This window comes from Lissotriton vulgaris, chromosome 2_1 (genome assembly GCF_964263255.1).
Source record: "Lissotriton vulgaris chromosome 2_1, aLisVul1.2, whole genome shotgun sequence".
Lineage (NCBI taxonomy): Eukaryota > Metazoa > Chordata > Amphibia > Caudata > Salamandridae > Lissotriton > Lissotriton vulgaris.
Genome location: NC_141687.1, coordinates 1,416,201,915 through 1,416,214,541, shown reverse-complemented (window position 1 = coordinate 1,416,214,541; position 12,627 = coordinate 1,416,201,915). Strand labels below are relative to the sequence as shown.

General features: G+C 40.1%; 1 protein-coding gene across 1 annotated transcript in view; it reads right to left on the bottom strand.

The window, feature by feature from the left end:
- The window catches only part of CACNB4 (calcium voltage-gated channel auxiliary subunit beta 4), a 714,982-nt gene that overhangs the window by 508,887 nt on the left and 193,468 nt on the right, over positions 1–12,627 (bottom strand). The window contains exon 2 of the mRNA XM_086957190.1: positions 8,695–8,814. Within this exon, the coding sequence (XP_086813316.1) occupies positions 8,695–8,814 (120 nt within the window). The remainder of the gene's footprint in view (positions 1–8,694; positions 8,815–12,627) is intronic.

Genomic DNA, 12,627 nt, shown 5'->3' with positions numbered 1-12,627 from the left:
ATATAGGACGGTCCTTCTCCGTTAATGCCTTATGAACAAGACACAAAGCCTTGAACCTGGTACGCTTCCTAACTGGCAGCCAGTGCAACTTCCGTATCTCTTTTGCTATTGGGGCATATTTTGGGATGCTCAACACCAGTCTGGCCACAGCATTCTGCAAGAGCTGCAAGCTCTGCAGTAATCCTTCCCGAATGTTAAAATACAGACTATTGCAGTAATCCAGCCTCGACATGGTGAGGGAGGTGACAACTGTTTTTCGGCATTCTGTAGGTAAATATGACAGAATTTTCTTGCAGGACCTCAGCACAAAAGACGTGGCCTAGGTTACTGCATTTATCTGGTCATTAAAATAAATTGAGCTTCTGATCCACCCATACACCTAGGTTTTTAACCATCCTGTTCGGGGCAGGGAGGGGGCCCATGGTCTCTGGCCACCATTCTGGTGTCCAGAAATTAGGGTCATTGCCAAAACATAACACCTCCGTCTAACTAGAGTTTAATTTAAGGCAGTTTTGGGCCATCCAAACCTACGGCATTCATACACTCTTTAAAATGGCGAGCCGTGTTTTTTGCCTCAGATGGAAAAAGAGACACCACAATTTGCGTATCATCTGCATACGTAGTCAAACTAAACCCAAATGACCGAATAAGAGGCGCCAGTGAGGATACATATATATTAAATAAAGTCGGACTCAGTGATGACCCCTGCAGTACCCCAAATGGCAATGAAAAAGGGTCTGATACAAATTCCCCCAGCTCCACCTGCTGACTCCGGTTTGACAGGAACGATCCTAGGAGTCTCCCTGCTGACCCCGTATACCAATCTCCTGCAGATGGTCCATCAACAAATCGTGATGGACCGTGTTGAATGCTGCAGAGAGATCTAGCATATTCAGAGCTGCCTTGCCACCTTGATCTAAAATAGTCCGTACCTCTTCGGTGGATTTCAAAAGTGCCGCTTCAGTGCTGTGGCCCCCTCGAAAGCCATACTGCGTTTGGTCAAGAACTTGTGAGGATTCCAGAAATTGGCTGAGCTGTGAAATTATATGTCTCTCTACTATTTTCGCCGGTATCGGAAGTCTGAATATTGGCCTGAAATTATTAGGATCTTTAGTGTTGAGGTTCGGTTTCTTTAATAAGGGCAAAATGGAGGTTTTTTTCCAGTCCAACGGGTAATAGCCTTCTCTATACATCGCATTGAAAATGGGTGCCAAGACTCGAGCGACAGGCTCTGCTGCTAACTTTAAAATTGCTGTCGGGCATGGATCCAAAGGGGAGCCAGATCTCACCTGCAACAGAAGGTTAGCAGTTTCTGTGGTAGTTAGTTGAGCAAAGATGCAGGTTATCTGGTTGGTCCGCCATGGTTTTTGGAATTAAATTGGTAAAAGAGGAAAAGATGGTATTCACTTTCACATAAAAGAAGCTAGCCAGAGTTTCACAGAGCGCCTGACTGGGTGTAATTGTAAAAGCCACTGGATTGGCCAGACTGGTGACTGCATTGAATAATTCCCTAGCAGAGTTAGTAGCTCTATTTATCTTCATTGAGAAAAATAGCAGCTTTGCCTGATGGATCTGCTGTTTATATATGGCAAGACCTCTTTTATACTCCTCCTTGTCGCTGTCCTTGTACTCCGTTCTCCATTTTCTCTCCAGATGTTTACAACTCAATTTGTTTTCCCTGAGTTCCTGTGTGTACCAAGGAGCAGAGGGTTGCCTTCTAGTGGGATAGAACTTATTTATAGGAGCAAGCTTGTTCCCTGCTGTTTCTAGCCAGCAACTGTGGGAACATGTAGCCTTTTCTAAGTTTGCGGGCGGCATAGTTATGGTCTTATTAAGTGTGTCACGCAAATCCTCGGCCACTACTTTATTCCACGCTCTTGTCTCGAGTTTCCTTTTTTTTACTGCTTTTTGTGGGTGGTGCGCAGGAATGTTAAGATTAAATCCCACGGCTTTGTGATCCGACCATGGTAGCGGAATAATATCTGTCATTCCTAAATGTGGATTGTTAGAAAAAATGCCATCCAGTATGTGTCCTGCCTGGTGAGTCGCCTCTGTCAGCTGTTGCTCTAAATTACTACACTTCATCAAGTCTAGCAATTTGGCTGTGTCTGGATCTGCTGTGATTTCCAAATGGAAATTAAAATAACCTAAGATGGTATAGGAGCACGCCATTATACCTGTTTCCATAATTTTGCCCACCTTCTCAATGCAGTGGGCTCTGGGGCTTGGTGGTCTATAGACAAGTGAACCTTGGAAGGTATACTTGGGAGGTAAGCGGAAGGAGAAGTCTAACGCCTCGCAGCCTTCCACCTCTCCCGGGCTAAAGGAGGAGATAACGGAAGAGTGGTAGATCACAGCTAGTCCACCCCCTCTTCCCTTTGGCCTGTTCAAAGTATAGCAAACAAAATTAAGCAGAGTCGCCTGGATCAGATCCGGACCAGAGGCATTGTCCGTCCAGGATTCCGTAATGAAAGCTATCTTAATGTCTTCGCCTTCTCTCTGTGCTATGTTTGATCAGTGATCTGACATTCATCAGGGCACATTTCCAGGTAACAATACCTGTGTTATTTCCAAGCTTTGCCGAAATCCAGGTAACAATACCTGTGTCATTCCCCAGCTTTGCCGAAATCCAGTTTCGTCCATACATCCTCCAATCTTTACATTTTTCAACCATAAATTTCTGATTATACACAGTGGTGAGTCGTTGACATAGTTAAAGTGCTATATAACAGCAGAATGTCTGGTTTCTCGCTGAGAGTTGTAGTTTCTCATATAAATGTTTATTTCTTAGTTACCCCTGAGGAAGGGCAAGTGTGCCCAAAATGCATTGGATCTGATAATTCGAATCCGAGTTACGAAGAACAGTAAATCTCTTCATGTTTTGAAGAAAAGCCTGAAGGCTCTGTGGAACTTATTGTTGAAAAATGTAAAGAATGGACGAAACTGGACTACATACAGATTAAACAAAGATTCAATAAGAAGAATTTTCTTGAACTCTGTTGACTGAAAATGTATTGGCTGTGCATCCTGGGCTTGGGGGACCTGGTGAGGCTCCTGCTTCCACAGATGCATTTCTGCACATGCACGGAGCGCATTCCAGGGTTGTACACGCTTCCAACGCCTTTCTTTGAGCATGTCAAAACTTTTGCAATTAACATGGTGTGCATTCCACAACTTTTTTCATGACTTTTGGCAATCTGCCACATGGTGCCTCGGTTTGTTTATTTAGAGATGAGCACAACAACAGTAATTTATTAATACATTGTGCATTAAATATTACTCATACCTGTCGCCCAAATCATTCTTATAGCTTTGGGGCCTGGAATTGTCAGAATTGACCTTACTTGTAGGAGCATAATGGTTAGTAGTTGTGTTCGGACTGTCACTGGCAGCGCTGGCTGAGGCAATGGGTGGTGTTAGGGGCAGTGATCTCCATACGAGGCTCTGGCTCTTATGTATTATTTTGGTGTTTTTCCCCCCCACAAATTAAGCACTGTCCATAAATGACTAAATAAGTCAATTACATGTGCGAGGATTTTGTTTCTCTTCGAAGTGTAATCTGCAAGAAAGAAATCTACCCAGGCCAGAGTAAAGCCTACTGCACCAAATGACATGAGAAGGATAATTGAACAGCACCTGTTGGCAGCTCTAACAAGATCTGGGCATCGCTAGAGGTCTAAGCTGCATCAACCAGGTCTAATCACTACTTGGAAATCGTCGCCATGTTTGAAAGTTTCAGTAAAGAGCTCTAAGTGAATAGAGAATGTGTGCACTCCCAAAATGTAACAAAAAAAGGAAATTTGTGACATGGGCTGATAGCAGCAGGTTTGTATGTTCCAACTTTCACTAAAGGAGGCAGACAAGTTTAGCAAGTAATTAAGTGCACATGCAGGTGGTGAACGATAAAAGCAAGCAGGCCCACGCGCTAAAAATAAATCTAATGTGTAATTTAGAAAGAAATGCCAGCATTTGTGGGCAACAAACAAGGGTTTTTGTGGAGTCAATTATTGAAATGCAGCAAAAAGAGGAACGTTGATCTAGACTGGACTCTGTGCCTTTTTTAACCTGTCCGGCCCACCTCCTTATCACTGCATTTTCCACACTGATGATGTTGCACTGTGGGTAAATTATGGAGGCTGCAAGTTGTGGTTCATTTTTGTCTTTTTTCAAGTTGATATGAACGATGCTCTGGATTAAGACCAGTGGTGGCCAGCACAGGAAAGAGCAGTGAGGCAGAGCTTTGGCCTGGTGTGGTGGGGGTGTTGACAGACGACGTGGTAGGTAAAATAAAAAAAATAAAAAAACACTTACCATAATGCGGCGAGTGCAACTTTAGTAGTTTTATTTATTGAATTTTACCTACCCCATCATCTGTCGACATCCCCCATCCAGCTCCTCCCCCACCACCCCACCATCCCTCCGTTCTTACCTGTGCCGGCCGCCACTGGTTAAGACTGAAATGGGTCCCATGCAACACAAAGACATCTTAGGACCAACATGGGTTGTATGACACAACCGTGCATGCCTAAACCACGCGTTCCTAAACAGCGTGGTCAGAAAGACAAATGCGTCTTAACCATGCATTCCTTTACCGCACAAGTCTTTACAATGACTTGTCTTAGGGAAAGCACTGGACTTTGGAACAGTGTAATTTACTATTCCAACTCCAGTCGATGCAACAGTAGGGAAAGCGTTAGATTTTAAAGTTTAACGCCGCTTTACTGAAGACATGTCATTGTAACGACATGCGTGGTAAAAAAATGCGCGGTTCGAACTTATTCGTTGTTCAAACCGCGTTGCACAGGCACCGCGTGGCTTGGCCGTCATTGAAATGCTGTTTCCCGTGGCTAACGATCCAGAACAAATTGTGTCAGCCTCAACTGTTCCGTAAACCATTTTACCTGCTACTGGACTACATTTAAACTATGAAGTGCTCAATAAGGCTTGTCCGGTTTAGGGAAGTTATTTTCACTCAGAATCCCTGCTTTTGTTGTTTACTTCCAAGGAGAATGTAAGGTATAGGGGAAAAACGCTATTCCATTACTCATGAGGCATGTAAATAAAACTATAACCTTTAAAACAGGGCAGCAGCACTTGACTAACTCCAAAAGGAAATCTGGCAATAATTCCAGTGAGGAAAGCCATATTGGGATTAATATTTTGCTAAAATAGACAACATGAATAATCTACAAAACAGACGCAATGGCTCACGCTACTTTGTTTATCAAGATCTGTGAAGAGCCCCAGTTTCATTGTTACACCTCAGTCCCACTAATGTGGTGGTAGTGTGGGCAAACTTTAGTCGGCGTTTGTCAAATCTCCTTTACTGTTCCCAAAGCTGATCCAAATTAGAGGGTGAGTCTGGAGCCCTTTCCTTATTCATAAACCATACGGTTCAGTCTGCATAATTTTTTAAGGCATTTTGCGGGGAAACAGCAATTTCAATGAAGGCCGAACCACATGTTGTCTTTGCAACACGGTCGGAACAACAAATGTGTCTTAACCACGCATTACTTTACCACATATGAAAAGTTTCTGGTGTGAATTGAAACAAGACTTATTGCCAGACTTCCTCCTGCTCAATAGACCACAAGGGGGCAGATTTACGAGCGCCTTGCGCCACGTTTACGCCGCGTTTATCCCTGGGGATGCGCCAGTTATTGTAAATCTGCCCCAAGTTGTTTAGGGACCCAGAGTCCAAAGTCTACGTGTTCTGCTCTCAAGGTTCTCTGTTATAATTTTATATTGTTAAATAGTTGTAGCAGTAGCAACATTCAGAGTAGTAGGCATAGTAATGATAGAATCAGTGTAACTAACTTTGCAGATGATTCACAAAAAAATATGCTAATCCCGACATACGTAGGCATGTCTATGCATGGTTGTAATTCATGACTGTGGGGCTGAATCCTAAACCCTTCTACTCCATCATTGATTAAATTCTGCATGGCATTATTACAAAATGGCATTATATTCATAAGCGTAGTTTACATATGCCCGTTTTATTAAACATATATGTGTACAGACAACGCATCACACCGTTTACATCGGTGTATAGTTAGGACATTAGCACAAATATATAATATTTTGCTGAAAATATTTTCCTTGAAATGTCTTTCCTTCCAACCCACAGCCTGTGAAATTAGGGAAAAGTCAAGTGGTGCACTTTCCTGCAGCAGTCCCCCCTGCAGCAATCAGGGTTAGTGTGATGTGCAGCTAAGTGTGGGACTGCATCACTAGATGTTTGTGAAGACCCATAATTGTGAGAGGGTGTGAAAGAAGAGATATTTATGCACATGCGCTTATGTGCCTTTGTGCGTTCTTTGACCTCATCTTTGCTGCATTTCCCGGATTAATCCTCCCTGGGAATCTACACACTACATAGAGAGGGAAATGAAAAAGTACACAATTTGTGCTTACTTTGCATAACTCGTGTACACACAGATTACAAATCTGCATGTGAAAACTGAACATTTGGAGATTGATGAATAATCAGTAAATTCCACTTTCTGAAATTACACGTTCTTTTAGATATACCACCTCTGCCCGGGAATCATTTCTGCCCATTTAACAAAAGCATTTATGGTTATGGGAAGTAGTACTATATACGCAAAATCTTTTACACACTCTTACACACCTTTATGAATGCTCCCCAAAACTCTCAATTAGTAAAAGGGCATGGTTTCTATTCGTACTAACTGTATATGAATAGTCTCTGAATTGTCTAATTTTATACCCTTTTTAGATGTTATGAGGCCAATTTACCAATGCAATGAAAAGTACATAAAAATGTACTAGCATATTATTATTAATTTAAGTACTCCAAAGTTCATCTGTGAATAGCCTGAATATCTTTTTTCTTTTTTTGAAATAAGTGTAAAAGGAAATGGGTTCAGGAACGAGAAGACTGGAGAACAAGTAAAGAGAACAAGGGGAGAGCAGTTGACCTAATGGCTAGGGCGGTCGACCTCTAATCTGGGGAACTGGGTTCGAGTCTCGGCAATGATGCTGAACATCCTGTGATTCTGGGCAAATCACTTAATCTCCTCGTGCCTAAACAAAAATGAATGTGTGCACTCATGTAACATAACTGGTGCTATGTAAAGCGCTCTGATACCCGATTCGGGTCAAGTTCGCCTATATAAAACTCTGCAAAAAAAATAAAAAAGTGTAAGGATAACATGTAACGGCCGTCCTGAAAACTCAGAGTTTCTTGATGAGTTTGAGTGTTGTAGGGATTTTGCACATATACAGAACTATCACAGGACCTCAGTGAATAGGTGGTGTACCAACCTACCACATCCGTAAAAAAATCCCAAACCAACTAGCTATAGTGAATACCAAAATAGTGTCTCAATTGTTCTCTGTCTACAACGGAGCTACCAATGATTAGACAACCCAGAACACGTCACTCTATCTTGGGAATCGCGGGAGCCAGACACTCTTTCGCTTACTCACTCATACTTGTCCACAATGCAAGTAATCAGAGATTCTGTATAGTGTAAAATGTTTATTTTAACTAACGCGCTCTATGGTGCAGTACACAAGACAATACTAGCAGCAAAATGCATAAACACAACATAGTGAGTATTGTTACAATACCATAAAACACAAACGGAGATAGCATTTTAGAAAACAGTGAGAAAGTACTATACGACCTGACCACCTCCATGTGACAAGAGATAGTTTATTATAAAAGGGAAGAACTCTGGGCAGCAGCAGACCCCATACCTCAAGGCCAAGATGCAATGTTCACATTACAGGACAAGCACAGCTCTTCTTGCCAGAAAGGTGTCTGCAAGTGTGTCTAAAACAGGTTACGGTTGCAATATTAAAGTACATGATTTCCAGGAGTGCAGCTGTGTGTAGCATGTTATGTCTAGGTGCGAGTAACTGATCAGAACAGAATACCAAGGGGCATTGTTGTTTAACCTTGAACATTGTGTACAGACTAAACCTCAGAGCACAGCAAAGAACTTGCAAGGTAAACAGTTCTCATGTGAAAGGATCACAATGAGAGTCTTGTGAAATATATGCATGCAGTGCAGTGTGCAAAAGCAGCCTCATGGCAGCGATGCTCATGCTAACTTAAAAATTGTCGACAATGGACCTATAAGCCTTACTACATGAGAAGGAATGGGAATTAGTCCCAAAGGATGATCTGGATATTATATCATGAAGACCAACAAAAGATCACAAAACTTTGAACGTGAGGATGTCTAAACAAAAGACGTTTGGTTATTTTGCTTAGGCATGCGGTTCCTTAGTTATGAAACTTTTTCTAGCCAAAGTAAGTGCCTTTCATGGAAGTACATGACTGCCAGGAGGGTCAGAACCAGATTTTCAAGATAATTTCTGACAATGCAAATGATTCCTAATTAGACTGACGGTATACCAATTTATCCCGTGCAGGTATCCAGACTATCTGCCATGGATACATTTAAAATTATCTTGCATGCTGCTGTACATAAATGGAAAGTTCCAACAAATGTCTGGCAGGCAAGGGAAACATTTATGAGCACATTTTACTCTCAGTGGGAATTAACCTCTTGTACGGCAGAATAAACATCAGGACAATTACAATTTGATAATCATACTATTTTAAGAACAATGTCTTTCTGATTCATGTGAACTTTCAACCATAGTTACGGATATATAAGAAGTAAACTATGTAAGACTTTAAAAATTACAACCTACCTTCGCCCTTTCAAGTTGTACAGCTGCTTGTTGCTCTTTCTCCTGGCGAATTGCTTCCCTGTCCTCTTCCAGAGAGGCATCGGAATCTGATGGTCTGCTTGTGTAGGAATCTGCTGAGCCCTGCAGAGGAATATTTATTGAAAATGTGATTTTTGCATTTCAGACTTCTAATGTTACTTCATTTTTTTCTTTTTTACATTGAGCGGCAATGCCGCCCAGAAGCTGTTTCTAATTGACTGTAGCCAAATTAGTGAAAAATAAACGTAGCTAAATAATAACAAACTTAAGGAAGATGAACATAAAATAAAAATTCTTTAAGTTGTGTAAAGTTTCGAAACATTTACTCCTCCTGCGACAGAAATTGAAAAAAATTGTTTTGAAATGTTTTATGAACTGTGTAATTGACCATGTTCAGAAATAAAAAATAGAAGGAAATGGAAAACAAATCAAGAAAAACTGACGAATGGTCAGTAAGAGAAAAGGGGATCCGTGAGAAAGACCCTGGGAGAAAAAAGGGAGAGCAGATGTTTAAAAAAATATATATATACATATACATATATATGCGTATATATATATATATATATATATATATATATATATATATATATATATATATATATATATATATATTTATATATATATATATTGTTACTTGTATGGAGTGATCGTCTTTTTGATATATATATATATATATATATATATATATATATATATATATATATATATATATATATATATATATATATATATATATATATATATATATATATATATATATATATATATATGGAAAACTCGCCACACGCGGCAGAATCACACTGCCAGATTGCAAAAATGACGAAGAGTGGACCCAATCGTTGCTGGTGCAAAGTGTGGTTTATTTCATAAACCTCCAAGGAGGCTTCATCACATGACAAACTACTCGCCATCACGCTGACAATTTAAAGTGACAGTGCAACATGGTTTACAATAAACATAGTAAAAATACTGTACAAAGAACGCCATGATCCCAATATCTTTAGTCAATGCTAAAAATTGGAATTAAAAACTGTCTGTATACATAAATAACTTTAAAATTATCAGGTCATTTTTAAACTATGTACAAATGATACATCTATCATTTACGTTAAAAAAAATGTTTTGCATTCCTAGATAAACATGACGGCAAAATTTGTCTATGTAAGGAAATCGATAGACCACATAATAATATCATATGTTGTACATGTCAGGGTAAATTAATGATGAATTTATCCCTTTTATAAACAAACAGTTTCCACGATTGCAAACGGAGGAAAACAGCGTAAATTTATACATTGGTAATGAAACCAGGTATTGTACAACTCATGTGATCTGATTTGAATAATTCAAGCAAGAGTAAAGCCCAAGTGGGCCTGCCACAAAAAAGTGTCTGCTAGAGCATATAAAGTGCAAAATAGTGATTGTGCAAAACATTATTATAAAGTGCAAAAGGTATATAAAACAACAGATTCCTAATATTTATAAAAGGATTAAAAAGTTTCAAGTAATGTATCCAAAAGAGTCACCACATTTCTCAGTTTTATCCTATAAAAAAGAGAGAAATTTGATTAAAACCAGTACAGTTTTTACATTATCCGGACAGGTCTTATGGGCATATTCTCTGATCCTAAATACAGGTATAAAGGTCTTCCCTGTCATTCAATCCGTTCGGATTTTTTGTGTTGAGCTCCAGTATATATCTGGTTTCAAGGAGACAGAGTTTGGCCTCGCGGTCACCTCCTCTCCTTGATGCCTCTACTGCATCTATCACAAAATACTGGAGCTGATTAGGTATGCCTTGATGTTTGACTTCAAAGTGCCTGGCAACCGGATAATTTTGGTCGTGTCCCGAAATTGCCAGTATTTGTTGGAGTATCCGTTTGTGGGCGGGCAGTTTGGTACTGCCCACATATTGTAGCCCACACGGACACTCCAACACATAGATAGCAAATTCCGTTTTACAGGTGAGCCACTTGGTGATGGCAGTAGGTTCTTTACGAAAAGGGCTCTTACAGTGTGTCCTATTGCTGCCGAAATGGCAGGCTTTACATTGAGGACAGGTTTTAAAACCCTTTTTGAGTGCCATCCAAGTGCTCGAAACTTTAGGTTCAATGGTATTGCTGACCAAAGCTTTGGACATGGAGGGGGATTTACAGAAAGTGAGCATGGGCTTCTTGCTCACTTTGTGACGGATGACAGGGTCACTCTGCACTAAATTCCAGTTTTTATAGATGATCTTTCTAAGATCTCCATGTTGATGATTAAAGGTCAAAATAACTTGTGGGGAAATTACATGGGCCCCAACGTGTTGTTGGTCAGCTTTCATGTTGGTTCTAACTTTAGGAACTAAAGCTTCTTGTCTGCTAACAGAATTGGACCGCTGAATAGCTTTCACCAGACTAGTGTTAGAATAACCTCTGGCAAGGAAGCGCAATCTGCTAGCCTCCTGTATAAATATATATATATCGTCACAATACAGTGGAGCACCATAATTGGTAACAAAGAATGTCAATGAGTACTTTTCTTGACAATTCAAATAAATTCCATGTATTAGTCTAAAACTTAATAAACATTTTTAGATGAAATGTATTCATTTGTAGCTGATGTCGTTCTTGAATGCAAGTATTAGAGGTATCAACTGCATCAGCCAATACATTTTATAGTCTTGTTGCAACTTTCTCAGGATTTAAACGGAATGAGTTGAATTTTCTGTAGTGTACCGTACCTAGAATCATTGCGATTACAGATTGTGATCAATTTGTGCACTGCACACCACCTCTGTTTTAAAGAATGTTAGTCAAAGAAAGTAGATATATCTTAATTGTAAGCCTTTTCTTCAAAAGGTCAAAGATATGGTATGGTATCTTCGTCAGTTTAAATAAGCTATTAGCTGTAGCGATAACAAGGGTTGACCTATTTGCATGGGTTATGAATAACAAAACACAAGTTCAGTACTTGCATTTGCAGAATTTGAAAAGGGACCATCCAGTGTAGTGCTAAAAATCCAGTTCTTTTTCCACATCCCTAACAATTGCCAACAATAGGGATTCCAGACTGTTCCTTTATTTGTCAGCTTGGGTTCTGAAACAAAGTGTGATCCGTTCACAGGATTGCTCCGCTTGGTCTTTGCAAGTCTTCTGGTCTGGTTAGTAGTAGTGTAAATGTATTCAACATACAAATCCATGTCCAGATTTATGTAGAAGTCACGTAGCGCAGTGCAGAAAATAAAGGTGCTGCGTTGCTTTGCGTGAGGGGAAGAGGGCAGAACAGTGTCATATCTAATATGATGTGGCACTTTTATGCTATCTCCCTTCGCTAGTGCAGTTTTTGCTGCCATGCGCCCTCAGCAGATACCCATGCAACATAGTGCAAGGGTGTCTGTTTTTTGACAGCATAGGTTTTATGTGGGAAAAGATGACTTCCAATACATAGAATGTGCTTGGCAGCATTTTCCACTTTGTATGTGTGCTGTACAATGAAACACACATGTAAAGTGGGAAAAACAAGAAGAAATGTAAACATTTCTCCTCGGTACACCTGCGTCGAGGAGGTACAGATTTTGGTGGAAGTCGTTGCCTACAATTCTTTGTAGATTGGGATTTGCATGAAAACCCATTGGTGGTTGAATGGGAACGCCCATGCACGGCACAAGGAACGTCACCTTGACGCAAAGTAACGGAAGGCAATGCAGCTGTGCATAACTTTGGGTTGCAATCCAACGCAAGTGGTGATTTACATTGGATTGTAAATCCCACCTGAACACTTAATACTTTATTTTTCAGTTTTTGCATAATAGTGGAAGTTGGACATCACAGTTCTATCTGCGGTAGCAATGACATTAAATCACGCCCACAAAGGAGTTACATATATAATAGTCATAGACAATGCTGTGAACTGAACATATATACAATTAAA